The 15,959-nt window shown below is 39.8% G+C and overlaps 1 protein-coding gene across 1 annotated transcript in view; it reads right to left on the bottom strand.

Moving 5' to 3' along the window:
• Nucleotides 1–1,425: 1,425 nt before the first annotated feature.
• The window catches only part of RBM33 (RNA binding motif protein 33), a 1,894,586-nt gene continuing 1,880,052 nt past the window's right edge, over nucleotides 1,426–15,959 (bottom strand). Inside the window, exon 19 of the mRNA XM_044064784.1 lies at nucleotides 1,426–5,467. Coding sequence (XP_043920719.1) covers nucleotides 5,419–5,467 — 49 coding nt within the window. The 3' untranslated portion in view covers nucleotides 1,426–5,418. The remainder of the gene's footprint in view (nucleotides 5,468–15,959) is intronic.

The following is a 15,959-nucleotide window of genomic DNA, read 5'->3' as shown; positions in this document are numbered from 1 at the left end:
TCCATGAAGAATTATACAAATACGGTGCACACATTCAAGTTTTTAAACATGAAAACATCCTAATCACTTAACTTTAAAAAGCTTTAAGTAAAGTAGCACCTCTAGACTGGACATTAGCTGTCAACCTCAAAGCAAACAGAAATGCCAGTTATGTGTGTACCATGCAGGGAACTGCAGTAGCTCAGAGTCAGAATGTTTTGTGTCTATCAAATGGTTAAACATGTTTGGTAGCATAATTTACCAAGACAACAACACAGAAAAGCTTTGTAAAACAAAGCTGAAAAAAACTCAGCTTCACTATTACTAGTACAACTAACACTATTTCATTGTGTCTTATGTCCTTCCTCAAGGCACGTAGCTTTTCTAACTACTCGGAAAGTTCTGAAGTGGTGCAGGCTGAACTGCAAGCTGTTTTACTTATGCAAACCTCCTCTCCACAGACTTGAAATCTACAAAGAACCTTAAGGCACCTGTTTAGTTAAAATATTAGGGGCAGCTCCCCAGATCCACATAGCTGCCTCAGGGCAATCTCACACTTGAAAAGGGAAGAGGAAGGTTTCCACTACTGCTGCATTATTTCTGTTAAGTCTACAAACACAAGGTCAATAAAAAGTTCTCTTCTGCTCAGACCTGTTGGGACACCTTTCAAGAAACAATGTGCATTGCACCTTCACACACTTGTGAATGCCTCTTATTTATAACCAACAGTGTTACTGCCTAAGAAAAATGTTTTTTGAGATTCTTGAAAGCATATGCATTTGCTTTGCACAAAAAAAGACACAGTTTTAAAGTATTCCAATATGAAATGATATGAACTAAACCACCACATGAAAGGTTTATAAAGAATCCATTCAATACGTGGCTTATTAAAACAAACTTTCCCCTGGTTTGATTTCTTGTGGTACAGACATTTTCTATGTAACTGAAATACAGCTAAGAGTTGTACCTTCAGGAACCAAACTGTAAACTATAAACTCCTAGAACACTATTTGCAAATTACTTTAACCATAAAGTTTTTAACTCAGGATCAGCACATCCTCAAAGGATAGACCAAAAGCATATCCTTTGTTCCCAGATCACATCTGTGAACAAGAGTGATTTTGCTGCATTCCTTTAGGTCTAACTAGTAAAACTTAAAAAACACTAAATATAAATAAATAAATAAATAGATAGATAGACATGAACATTTCTGTAATAAAATAGCAACCATATATACTTAAACAAATGATAAAATACTGCAAAATGACCTGATGGAAAATTCAGAAAAGTCTGATAATTACTACCCATGGAATGTAGAGTAATCCAAAATGAAAGGGACAAAATAACTGAAAAACAGTTTCACAAAACCACAAGTCCCTCTTCTATACTGTCATTGTTTCCCAACATGTTAAGCTTATAAATAATACACAACTTAGAAATATAATCTTAGTGACATAATATCTTTATAAAAATTCAAAACAATACAGAAGCTCACAGTGACTCTTACGGAATTTCCACTAATCAGTCCTTCCAGTCAGATACACTGAACACTAAAAAATGGAAAAGCAAGAGATCAATAACATTTACACGTGTGAACAACATAAATGTTCATTTTCAACTTTTTTTGTATTTACATGATATTTAAATGCAGTTCCTGCATTTGGATTAAATATATGAAAGAAAATTAAATAATGGTTGCAACAAATCCTCCTGAGGAGCTATCCTTTCTTCCATATTATGATGAAGCTACAGGACAGAAATATTATTTTTTGTAGGGATATTTAATTTTACTTTTGCAATAAAACAGGGTTCTTTCGTAAACCACGCCTATACAGCAAGTAGTCAAGACTAACGAGACTGTGTTTAAAAAATAAGTGAGACCAAAATGCTACACATTTTAATCACTTAAATTGCTAGTTTTAAGCATCCAGAATCATCCTGCACATTTTAAGTGAAATGTCGTGCTTAAAAAAATGTATTAGGTCAGGGGAAACTATTACAGCAATCTCTGGTTTAAAGTGCAACTGAGGTGTGATCATCCAGCTATACATTGACGTTAAACTGATTTAAAAACAGTTTTCCTCATTATTTTTTGTTTGTTTTACATTCCTGTATAAAAAACTAACATTGAAGAAATAAAATAAAATTAATTCAGCATTCCCTTGCATGGCAATAATGATAATTTTTTTTCAATAACTGACCAAGAAAAAATGGCAGTAAAACTGTTACTGGGTTAACTTCTTCTCTGTGGCTGTTTCCTGACTAAAACAGCTATGACATCAATTCAAATAAACTCAGTGTAGTATTGGATTGTGTGAACCTTTCTGTTACATGGACTACATTCAATGGTCTGGAACAGAAAACATTTTTTTTCATAATTAAGAAAATTTCTTAATCTACTCTAACTAGAACCAATGAAAAATTCTACCCTTCCCCTGCAGATATTTAACCTAATTATGTAGACTGCGAGTTTAACAAAAATTAGACAACTTACCAACCTTTTGTAACTCTCCTTGACTTTCCCATTGTAAGCTGTATTACTTTCGTTGCTTTATCAAATATTAGTGTTGGAACAGATGAGTGCACGTTAACGCCTGCTATTTAAGTGCTGATTAATATTACAGTATTTTATTTCACAGCCCTTTCCTTTAAAGTGTTTACTCTCTGTTTTATATGCATTTTGGACTGGTTCACTCAAACGGCTAGCAAATATAAAGGAAGAAGTATCATCTATTGCGTCTAAGGTCTGAGATAAGCACTAGACTGGGTGGCCAAAGCTGGTGGTGTTGGTGGGGGTACCAAAGAATTAACCTGTTCATGGTTGTTCAGTATATCAGGAAGGGAAGATAAGGGTGTACTTAGCCATTTGGCTACCACAGTTATGCAATGTTCCCTGCATGGACTCTAATCCTTTGTGTTACTATGTGGGGCTGAGGGCTGCTCCAACACAGCAACCTTACCCATGCCTAATAACACCTTTTAAAGGGACACAGCTTTGCTAACTTCAAACCTAGGTGAAGACGGTAATGGCAAGGAATGCTATCATACAAACAAATCCATGTGATAGAATATTAAAGTAGCATTACACTGCTGAAAAGTGCTAAAAGAGAACCAAACATATCTGTCACCCAACCTACAACAGAGTCTGTACCAATTCAAGAAACCATAACTGCCTGAATTTTTTCCTTTTTAATATTATGAACGTGTTGCATCAAGGTAACCCTGGAATCTGACTTACAGAAGAAGCCATGAAGCTGAAGTGCTATGCTTGCTTTCTATTGGGCATAAAAACTAAAATAACCACCACGGCTGAACAATCCAATTCTGTTATCTATTGTCAAATGTGAGACAAAGGCAGTGACAGCTGCTTCAATATTTTGCTGAATGGAAACAGCAGATATGCAGGCTTTTATTTATTTAAAAAATGACTGACTTTTTACCTTTGCTAAATTAATGCTAGATTTGAAAACATGACAGACTATACAATATGTATTCTGTAAATTTAACAAGCTAAAACAACAAAAATGCTATATTTATCTTCTTTAGGTTGTCATTATCAGTACATGCTGGTTTGTGAGAACTACAGCTGACTCTGGAGATTAAACACTAGCCATTTTGTTATCTGTGCGTACAGCTGCACTATACATTTTTGTAGTCTTCACACCTGAAAATTTCAATACTGTATCATCAAAGTTAAAATACATATGTATATAAACCTAGTTTCTCAAAAAAATGCTAAATCGGACATAATTTCAAAATGATTCAGCACAGCAAAGTTGGTCTGTATTTACTATTTACATAAACAAACTTCTTATAACTGCTACTCTGACTTCATTAGACATCTTTATTTTTTTTCCAGAAAAGAGTTCTAGTCTTAAAATTAAGAACTAACTATACCAATTATCATGTCCCAGTGCATAGGCAAAGTGCTCTAAGAGTAAAGAAGTGGCATTTTTTGGTCGAGTGAATGTTTTACAGTACTGAGCAAGCCAACACCTTTACAATAATGTTTACCTCTCAATACTAAACACCACAGAAGGAATAACAAGATGCCATCTCATACAGGTAACAATGTATGGCTTGATCAGTAATGCATTAACAACTCACAAATCCATAAAAATACACACACATTCTCTCTCTCCTCCCCCCTCTTCTTTCTTCTGCACAGTTATAAACTGGGACGACAGAATCACAAAGAAAAATACGAGTTTTGTTCTAGGAAAGTTTCTGTGCTCAGCCATGGATATCATGGCTAGCAGGCACACAATTTGATGGAAAATGTATGATGGTACAGGAATGCTAAGGAAAGTGAAGCAGAATACAGCTGTGTATGTATAAAGATACTTATATGCAGTTTTATTATGAAAGACACATTAACATGTAAAATAAAACATTGCCAGCATAATTAACTATTATGCTGGAGCATTTTCCTACTTGTAGGATTAGAATGATTTTCATTCTGATATTCTTCTTAGAGAAAAATTCTCCCAAATCAATCAATATAAATACTAAATCTACAAACAAAAACTGCTACAGAAAAAAGAGAACAGATATGTTTGGCTCATTAGAAATGCAGTAAAGACTACTGAAATTACTTATGAGTAACTTTGAGAGACCAGTTGTGGAGGTGTGTACAAGGGAATGTTATCTGTGAAAATGTACTTCTCTGTTACTTGCTAATATTTTGTCCCTCCCTTCACCCCCCCCCACCACCAACGTGAAGTCAGAAACAAACCTATTAAAGGGCTTTCTTAAAACTTTATGAAAAGAACAGTTGAATTACTCTGAGTAACACTTCAAGGTTTAAGACTGTACTAAGTGACTATGGATTGATGCTAGATATATTTAAATATATTTTTTTAAATTCTAAGGTGAATTGTTTGGTGCAATTTTCTGTCCTTTGTAACTCATTTTCCTGCAGTTACAAACGTACTCCTGCACAGACAGCTAAACCATTTTGAGAGTATCTGAGAGTCTGTAAATGACAAACTAATTTCTGCTTTTGTAATGCTCCTACAGGGAAGATAAGAGCAACCATTATTAACTGTTCCTATGAAAACCTCTTGAAAGCTTTTAAAAGGAGGGTCCCAGTGCAGATGCATTCAATTACTGCAGTTTTAACAGTGCTGTAACTGTTTAAATGAAGTTGTGTATCCACACAAAAGCGACAATGGCTAAAACCATAGTTCCATGAGTTGGAGGAAAAGGTACTTTACATGTTCAGAAAGTACAAATTCAACTGTCTGCCTTAGTGAAACGAAATTCAGTTTATTTTTCCATACATTGGACAGATGTCTTCAGTTCCGCAAGGCAGTATTGTGGCATGGGATTATTTCGATCACTGTTGACTTGAGTTCATAGAAGTATGAGTTCTGGAATAATTCTGTGGCCACTTCACAGTACTGTAAGGATGTCTCAGAGATTCAGAAAAAAAATGAATCACTCTGCAATCAGCAACACATTTATGTGGGACAAGTCTACCATGTGCCTGGAAAAGAGTTAGAAAGTCATTATGTGGCATGTTTGTTAAGATGAAGACTTCTATCCTGAGGTACCTCATACTGAGATTTACAAGGCATTCACTTCACCTGTTCAGCAAACTAATGGAAATTTTCTAACAACCTCTTGGTGGTGTTAACATGACTAACCAGAGCTTCCACTGCAAACACTAGAATCAAAATACAGGTATACATTCAGGTTAAATCCACAGAGAATAACATTTCAAAAAATCAACTACATGCAAAACTATAATCCTTCAAGTTACACACAAACTTCAATGAATACAACTGTTAACTGTTAAGACACCAAGAACAATTTAACAAACAGTACTGGAATCCTAAAACATAAGCTGCAATGACTTCTGGGTAAAATTAATTCATACTTACTTGTCTCAGTGTTTTGTATACCAGGAGCAAGAAAAGATTAGCAACTGAACAGGCTTATTAACAGCTAGATCAGGACCATTTCTGCCATGAAGAGTTGGTTCTAACTCTGTGTAGACCACTGCACACCAGTGATTGAAGCTCAAATTCTCCTAGCAAAGGTAAAGGCCATAAAAAGAAAGTTCCAAGAAACAAACTCAGGTGTCACTGAAGATCTGGGCTCACTAGAGAGTAGGGTTAGGTTTTCCATGTCAAAACAAAGATCCCCAAAAGGCGAGGGACTGCATTCCTAGGTGGAGAACAGTTTCAAAGTTGGATAAATTCAAAGTGTGTATGTATTTGGGGGGGGGGGCATGGAAGGCAAGCTCCAATGGCAGAATAACAGATAAATATACATTTACTGCAGAATATGAAGGGTCCTGCCAGATATACATGTACCTTTACTGAGGAATACAAAGCCGTATCTGGAAAGCTGTGACAGATACTTAAGTACTTCTGGTTCTGCAGTTGTAGCTGGCAAGCTGCACCCTAAGTTCACACACCACAGTGTGAACCTCTCACTTGCTTAAAATACGACTCACTGGTACTAGGCCTTCTTGCTCCTGCATAAAGTACATCAGTTCCTTTAACATACTACCACTGAAAGGGATAAAGCTGAGATCACTTCCTACAACAATAATTCCTGAACAGTACTTAATAACCTTTACACCCTCCCCCTTACCTGTCCTTGCTATTACCAACTAAACTTAACTTCCTTTCACATTTGTAACCTTATAACAACTCATATTAAACTTTTTTCCCTCAGTCCACCCTACCTCCTACAACTCTCTCTCCCTCCTTCTGTCACCTCTATTTTCTAGTTTTACCAACTAAACTTAACTTCCTTTTCACATTTGTAACCTTATAACAACTCATATTATACTTTTTTCTATCAGTCCACTCTACCTCTTACAACTCTCTCTCCCTCCTTCTGTCACCTCTATTTTCACCTGTTACTAGACACCTTTACTCCTACACAATACAACACTCCTTCCTTCATCTCGCGCCAGCCTTACCTATTCAACCCAATGGCCTCTAAACATAACTCTATTTACACATACCTCCTACTCTTACCTACTATTCTAGAATCCCTAACTCTAGCATTCACATCAACCTTCTTTAAACATTATTCTCTGCTAAAACAGCACCACCACTACCAACAAACCCAACCATTCTCACATATAATTTCCCTCAACCACATTAACATAACCTCTACTTCTAGCTATACCCTTCCAAAGTATCACAGATCTACCCATATCACTTACTTCCATGAAAGAAACCTCCTTACAACTACTTTAAAATCATAAAACTAATACAATTTTTCCAGCTGAAAGATAGGGCGCCCACTTTCCATGCTTGTCTGTGATAGATCCTTGTGCAGAATCATTTTAGCTGGTAGTTGTGAGGGGAAGCAAATAGATCTACGTCCGGGCATCCCCATTTCTTTGTTATCATGCTGAATACTTGTGGATCCAGGCACCACTCGTGGGGATCCATGAGGTTTCTGCTTAGTTCGTCTGCCAGAGTATTTTTCCTTCCTGGCAGGAATTGCGCCTGCAGATGTACTTGGTAAGTCAATGCTGTGTCCCACAAAGTCATGGCTAGTCTGCAAAGGGGTAAGAATGAGTTCCCCCCTGCTTGTTTATGTACCACATGACCGTGGTGTTGTCTGCCTTTATCAGTAGTTGTCCTGGATGAAGTAGGTCCTTGAAGGCTGTCAGGGCATTTTGAACTACTAGCATCTCTTTTTGATTGATATGCAGATGCATTTGGTTTGAGGTTCATGTGCCCTGAATGCATCTTCCCGCCATATGGGCCCCCCAGGCATAATCTGATGCATCCATTGTTAGTGTCTGCCTGGCTGGGGGTAATGTGAATGGCTGTCCCTTGTTTTGGTGACAAGCCTGTGCTCACCATCAAAACTCCTGTTGCAGGCAGGGAATAAGCGTAATCATAGTTTCCAGGCTGTGGCAATGTTGAGTCCAAACACTTTTTAGGTACCACTGAAGTTTCCTCATATGAAGTCTTGCATATGGAATTAGTAGGATGCAGGATGCCATGAAGCCCAAAGCCTGCAGAATTTTTCTTGCAGACAACTGGGCCTTTGTTGCCAACATTTTGAAATAGGTATTCAGTTGCCTTTGTTTGTCTGGCGTCAGATAAGCCATCTGGGCAATTGTATTTAAGCTTGCACCCGGGAATATTATCTCTTGAGAGGGTACTAGTTTTGATTTCTTTTCATTGACTGTGTACCCTAGGCATGTTAGAAGTTTTTTCACAAACGCCAGATGCTGTAGAAGAATGTCCTTGTTTTCTGCTTGAATTAGACAGTCGTCCAAGTAAGGATATATTTGTATTCCTCTTTGTCTGCAGAATGCGATTACTGGTGCCAGGTACTTTGTAAAGACGCTGGGCGCAGTAGATAAGCCACAGGGCAGTGGAGAGAATTGGTAATGCATAGAGCCAGCCTTGAATCTGAAGTATCTTCTGCATATTTGTCTGATTGGGACATGCAGGTATGCCTCTTTCAGGTCTAAAGTCACAAGCCAAGCGTTCTTGCCCAGCATGGGCAGAAGCTGCTGCAAAGTCAACATCTTGAATTTTGGTATTTCCAGGAATGTGTTCAAAAAAGATAGGACCAGTATTGGCCTCCAGGCCTTGTCCTTTCTGCGTACCAAGAACAGTCTTGAGTAAAATCCTTGTCCCTGCTCTTGCTCTGGTACTTGTTGAATGGCCCCCATGTCCATGAGAGATGAGACTTGTTTTTGTGCCTATGCCCATTGATTTTTGGCAGATCTGGCCAGCCGTTTGCCTTTGGCAGGGTATGGAAATGGAGCTTGTAGCCTTAAGACATGATATTTAGAACCCATTTGTCCTGGGTTATAATGTGCCAATTTTGAGAAAAAAGTGCTAATTTTCCCCCTAAGGGTGCTGCCAGGAGATAAGTGCTTGGTGCAGGCAGGGGCAAGTCATTGGGACAGTTTCCTGTATGGTTGGGATTTGTCTTCTCCAACTTTGGGGGTAGAAGCCCCCCATTGCTTTGGGCGGTATGAACCTTGCGCCTGGGATCTGTCTCTAGGGTGTCTGGATCTGCCTCTTTGAGGTCTGTCTGACACAGGAAAGGACCAATTCTTTGTTGGCCAGTGTCTACTAAACCTAGGTGGCTGTACTTGGAAAAAATCTTTGACCGTTTGCATAGATTTAGCTTTGTCCTCCATTTTCTTTAACACCTCTTCTGCCTTAACACCAAACAAAGAATCATGCTGTAAGGGTGCATCTAATAATTTAGCTTTAACATGATCAGGCAGATTTTGTTCCTTTAACCAAGCATGCCTTCTAATTACAGAACCTGTCACTGCGGCCCTGCAGGAAGCCTCTAAAGAATCAAAACCACATTGCAAAGTATGTTTTCCAACTTGTTCTGCTGAATGCAATATATCCTGCATTTCCTTGTTTTCTGTACATTCAGAATTTAACATTTTCTGTTTAAGCAATGCCATAACATGTTGCTGATATTTGAGCATATGAAACTGACAGTTTAAGACCCTTATAGCCAAAGTAGCAGATGTGTAAACCTTTTTCCCCCATCTATCCAGTGCCCTAGAATCTCTGTCAGAGGGGGTAGGGTTTTTTGCAGTGGAAGCCTTAACTCCTTTGGGACCCCGAGAAATAGTTTCTGGGTCTGCAGCAGGGTTTTTAAAAAGGAATTTATGAGAGTCAGGAGCCCTGTAATATCTGTCAGGCTTAACAGGAGCTGGAGGTAAGGAATCAGGGGTAAGACTAGACTCCGAAAACACATCAACTACAATGTCTAAAACAGGAGGGATGGCTAGTGGCTTGTGTTGAGGTAGTAAAAGGAAATCCCTGAGCCTCTTTTTAGATTCTGAAAAATCTTGGCTCTCCCAGTGGAAATGCTCCCTCATGGTATGTAAGGTTTCCCCAAAAGAATAGTCCTCAGGAGGTGAAGCTGAAGGTATAGATTCTTCAGCATCAGAATCCTCATAGGGGGGAAGAGAATATTCCTGATCAGAGGATGAATCAGAAGAAATGGAAACCTGATCAGAAGATTCATAGTCAGTCTCTTGCCTAGGCCTCTTTTCAAGAGGGGGATGGGAACCCCTGATCAAAGTAATCAAGTCTTCGGCCATTTTGAGCATCTGTTTTTTGGGCATAGAGGCCTGACCACGTGGCTCTTGAATTTGTTTCTTTGCTTTGGAAGGTACTTTAGTCTTTGCCTTTGAAGCTGAAGTTGGTTTGATGTAAAAATGGTTAGGTCTGAATACACCCTCAGAAGCCGGTGCCTGCTCAGCGGCTCTGGACTCATCTGAAGGGGTAATATCCAAGGCTCCAATACCTTGAGTTTCCAGCAGCATGGCCAACTTCACGTGGGAGTCGGTAGCAGCCTGCGACTCTAAAGTAGCGGGCATCAGGGGCTGCAAAAGTGCCTCACTGAGGACCGGCGAACTGGAGACTGGCTTAGGAGAAGCTTCGCCGTTGGTTTTGGGCCTCGGCTGTCTATCTCTTTCCTTTTCTTTGCGTTTTTTGTGAACTCCGGTAGTTGGATGGCTATCCAATGACATTTCTGGATAATTAAACCGGCGTCCAAAATAGTTTAAAGCAAAATCATACCGACACTTAATAGTGCTTTGGTTAAATCTAGCACAAAACTGACAACCAGAAACGTTATGATCAGGGCCTAGGTAAGGAATACAGTAAGAATGAAAATCCTTATGAGGTATTTGCTTCCCACAAGAAATACAATTACTAACTTTTTCTGACATCGGTCTGGAGCAAGAAAAAAGTTCCCCAATGGGGTACTTAGCTTTATTGAAGACTTCGGGTCTGAAACTCTAGCTCGAAAATCTCAGGAGTCGGCCGACCAGCACTTACGAACCTGCTTTTGCTTCGAGCACCGAGTGGCAAGAAAGACTGAAGAAAATGGCGTCGGCTGCTTCTTTTATACCCCTGACGACCTTTCGTCAGGGAAGGGGCGACAGCGGCCGACGCAGGACCCAAGACTTTGGAATTCAGGCTGGCTGAGGGCAACCTGCCAGCAGGATTACCCAAATGTAATGACTGCAACAGTGAAACACGAAGAACATCCACAAAATTTCTGGTCAGCTATGAATAAATTACTTCACCCAGGGCACTCCAAGTCTCCCACCCCATAAGTAATCACCCACAATAACCCTAAACTAATAGCCGATTCCTTTAACAACTACTTTATAGAAGCCATACAAACTCTAGCTAATACTCTACCACCCACTAGCTCCCTCCCACCTAATAACACAAAAAATTCAGTTCCTTCTTTTCACATACAACCAGTACCCACATCCCTCATTTGTAACCTCCTTCAAAAACTCAAGCCATGCACCCCTTCTGCTGACTGTATACCAGCAGAATACCTGCAAATTGCAGCTAAAGCCATTATCTACCCAATTTCTATCCTTATTAATAGAACTATTTCAGAAAGTAAAATCCTTCTTATTATATGGAAGGCCTCACATCATTCCTCTACATAAAGGTGGGACATCAACTGATATTTCCAACTTTAGACCAATCGCCCTACTCTCTCCTATAGCTAAAATAATGGAAAAATGCATCCACCAACAACTACTTGACCATCTCCTCCACAACAATTTACTTGCCAACTGCCAACATGGTTTCAGACCATTCCATAATACTTCAACCGCCCTGCTATCCTTTTCTGACTGTATAAACAAAAATCGTAACAACAACTCTCTTTCCTCCGCTTTATCAACCTTTCAGAAGCCTTCGATATGGTCAACCATAATCTGCTTACTGAGGTATTAAAAGCCCATTCACTGGACGCACAGGCATTACTCTGGTTTAAATCCTATTTAGACAACCGGCATCAAGCAGTCCTTTGGGACAATAAGCTTTCAACTCCCTTCCCCGTAAACATTGGAGTACCTCAAGGCTCTATCATAGGCCATCTTCTCTTTTCAATGTTTATTAATGACCTAAATACTAAAATTCCTCAAGCCACCTACATACAATATGCTGATTATTCTACGTTAATCTGCTCAGCTAGGTCCCCAACCTCACTCCAGACCCTCACCCAATCTGTATTTCATACTGTTGAAAATTGGTTCATGCAACACTGCCTCCTCCTAAACCCCAAAAAAACAAAATTATTACTCTTTACTCCTACTCTAAAAACCACCACAATTTCTCTTCACTATAACTGCTAACAATGGAACCAACATATCCCCTGATACTACAACCCGTCTCCTGGACATAACCATAGACAACAACCTTAGCTATGATGATCACATCAACACTACCATAAAATCTGTCAACAAAAAACTAGGTTCCCTGTATAGAATCAAACCCTTCCTTACACCAACAGCCAGAACCACTATTGCCCAGACTCACCTGATCTCTACCCTGTTCTATGCTGCTGCCATTTATACTAATCTTTCTAAAAACAACCTTAATAAACTTGCCACTAGCTATAATAACATAGCCAGATTTGCCACTGGCAACCCTTTTAGAACCCACCACTGTCTCAACCTCAAACAATTGGGATGGTTAGAACTGCAGCACCAGCTACTTTGTCATCAACTTACTATAACCCAAAAGATACTTTACCACCCCAATAATGCCCCAATCCTCTCTAGTCTGACTACCCCTTACAAAAACCTTTCAACTCTTCGCTCAGCTAATAAGTTTCTAGTTTCCACTATGAAATCTAACAACAAAGCTGAGGAGACTCTATTCACTAACACTGTGGGAAACGCCTGGAACCAGCTTCCAAGTGAACTTTCTACTCTCTCTCTTCCACACATCTTTTTAAAAAACATCTCAAAGAGCATCTTAAAACTCACTGGCTTTGTCCCTGCACAAACCCTGACTTATTTTTCACTTTACCCATTCCTGCTCTCCCTCTTACATCACTTCTCCAGTTTATTACATTGCTCAAACCTTTCGATGTCCTTTTTGCTGTACTACGTTTCCTACCTGTACTAACAAATAAACAAAAAAAAATAAATAACTTTTTTAAAATGTATTACTCTTTGTGGTTTTTTTTCCCTGTCAAATATTGTTTATTCTTCTGTATTTGATCTTAGTTCATTCCCCTCTAAATAACTCGGCCCACAATATTTTTGTTTTTCTTTTTTTCTTTCACAAATATTCAAATATTGTTATTATCTGTACTTGATAATAGCTTATTTTTTTATATTAATATTGTATAATAAGTTTTCTGTCTATGCTTGGAGCTTTTCTCTCCAGGCCTCTACTGAAAATGGACATGTATCCAGTTAGACAAGCCCGGTCAACAAATGTAAATAAATAAATAAAAATAAATAAATCATACTTGCTGCCTGGTTCAATCTCTTTAAGCTGGGATACACTACAGACCTTTCCTCCTAGGTAAGCAGAACACAGGACTGAGGAAGCAGTAAGAGGCCCCCCCAACCTAGTGGACTAGAAGGGTGCAGTGTTAGTGCCTGGACCATAGAGAGCTACCAGGATGAAACTTACCTGCATCCATTCTGTCTTTTATTAAGTACCATGGGGATAAAGGAATAGGCTGGAAAGACAGAGGAGGTCCCCTTCCAGGGGATGGAAAAGGCATTTACTGGTCTGTGCATCCTTGCACAGACATCTGAATAAACCCTCACCAGCAGGTGTTTTTCAGCAATGCAAACAAGCCTGCCTACCTCCTTTTTTTCATCTTTGGGTTAAGACCTGGAAAATAGTCAGACTTGGTCCTCACTTGCAGTTGCCCACTTTTAACTACCTTAACTGGTCTGCTATCATGTTCGGGTTAGAGGGGATACAAATGGCTTGAAGACAAAGCATCTGGCAAGAAGGAAATACCCAAATTTCACAGCTAAGCTGCAGAGCTAGTAAGACTGCATTCCCACTTGTTTATGATTGCATTTCGGTCCATACTCATCTTTAGAGTTCCTGCTAACAGCCCATCTTGAAAAAATTCCTGGGCTAATACAAGAGCTATTATTTCTTTCCATCTGATATGCTTTATTTGATCATGTAATCATGCAGTGGCTGCAGATGCTTTACACCTTACAGTGACCTGTAAAGGTACTCTATATGCTAGATCAAGGGCATCTTTAGTTAGTCTTTATGCAGACTCTGAGGCTTTAAAGGGAATCCTTTGGTTCTTCTGTTCTTGATGGGACCACCATCTGAATTTCTATAAGATGGTGGGAATCAAGGGCAAAGTCTAGTTTACTGGATGACTGTGTTGTTCCACAGAGTTTTCAAAGGAGTAATGTCATCCCACAGGAAGGAACCTTCACTGAGTGCAACACCCCCACCCCAAACCTACACATACCAAATCTCCAATCATGTAACAGCAGCACAAAGGGAAAACTGCAGTGGTGCTGAAACTTGTTTTTAATGAATTTACTTTGCAGCAGCAACACTCACTGAAATAGTGCTTGAACAATGGACAAGCTCAGTTTTTCAGGTACTACTGGATTTTTATGTACATTCTGGCAAAGTACAGTTGTGTACACTTACCATAAATGTAGATGTTCGAGTGTATTCACTGTTGCAGAGATTACATTTGGGTTATCTGCTTGCAGGTAGCCGTCAGTCGGCCTGATCATCAAAATCTTGGGTCCTGCATCAGTTGCTGACTCATCTTCATGACGTCAGGTAGTCAAGGGTATAAAGCATGCAGCCAACGCCATTACATCAGTTTTTTCTTGCCCCAGATGTCAGGTGCCCCCATAACGGGAGGCAATTATATACAAGGTTACACCTCCAACAAAAAGCAAATACACCAGAAAGCTTTAAGCATAGTAAACAGGAATAGAGGTATAGTCAATAGAAGTCAGGGGGCTGGAGGGAGGGTAACCAGAACTACAACAGTGAATACACTCGAACATCTACATTTATGGTAAGTGTACACAACTGTACTATGTTCTTCGAGTTTCACTGTTGCAGTAATTACATTTGGGTAGATTCCAAAAGCTAAGGAAGGGAGGAAGCAATTAGACAGCATTATGACCAGCTATAAGGCCCTGTAAGACTGCAGTGGCAAAACCAGCTCTGTTAGCAGCTTCTAGGATGTCCCTGGTAGGGACACCTCTGAGAAAGGCTGTAGAGGTAGATGCAGCCCTGGTAGAATGTGGTCTTATCCCCTGTGGGGTAGGTTTTCCATGGTGCTTATAGCAGAAATGAATGCAGTGGCCTATCCACTTAGAAATGGTTTGCTTTGAAATGGCCTTCCCTTCTGCCCCTGCAGCAAATGCAACCAGCAGCTGTTCAGATTTCCTGAGAGACTTAGTCCTGTTCAAGTATCTAAATCTAAGTTGTCTGTGCACGTCCAAGGAGTGCAGTATTCGTTCCCCTTTGTTCTGTGGATTAGAAAAGAAGGTTGGCAAATGAATGGACTGATTAAGGGCCACACTGGATACCACCTTGGGTATAAAGGAGGGATTGGTCCTGAGGGACACCCTGTCCACATGAAAGATGATGAAAGGCTCCACTGCCATGAGGGCCTGTAATTCAGACACCCTTCTTGGTCAAGTGATGGCTAGAAAGCAGGCTGTTTTCCAAGAAAGGAGTTTCAACTCTGCATTTGCAGCTGGCTCAAAGGGAGGTAAAGTGAGCTTTTCCAATACAAAGGTAATGTCCCAGGCTGGAGTAGGGGCTCTCCTGAGTGGTCTTAAGTTTTTGGCCCCTCTGAGGAATTGCTTCAGCAGTGGATGAGAGAAGAGGAGTGGCTCTGTAATATAATGAGCTGAAATGGCCGAGGCATGAATTTTGATGGAAGAAAAGGAAAAGACCCTTGTGAAGCAGCTCAGTTAAGTATTGAAGAATGTGCGGTAAATAAAGCACTGTTGTGTCCATCCCCTGAGTTTGGCACCAGGAACAGAATCTTTTCCATTTTTCAGCATAGGATTTTCTAGTACTAGGCCTCCTTGCCTCCAGAATGACATCCATCACTTGCTTACTGAGGGATGGTAACGGAGAGATTGTGTAATTAGCCAGGCTGCAAGGTTCAGCGTTTGAAGCTGTGGGTGCAGAATCTGGCCCAACTGCTGGGACAGCAGGGCA

The sequence above is a fragment of the Protopterus annectens genome, chromosome 3.part0, assembly GCF_019279795.1.
Source record: "Protopterus annectens isolate FY-2018-M chromosome 3.part0, PAN1.0, whole genome shotgun sequence".
Classification (NCBI taxonomy): domain Eukaryota; kingdom Metazoa; phylum Chordata; order Ceratodontiformes; family Protopteridae; genus Protopterus; species Protopterus annectens.
Note: the sequence above shows the minus strand (reverse complement) of the source record. Positions and strands in the feature narration are given on the sequence as shown.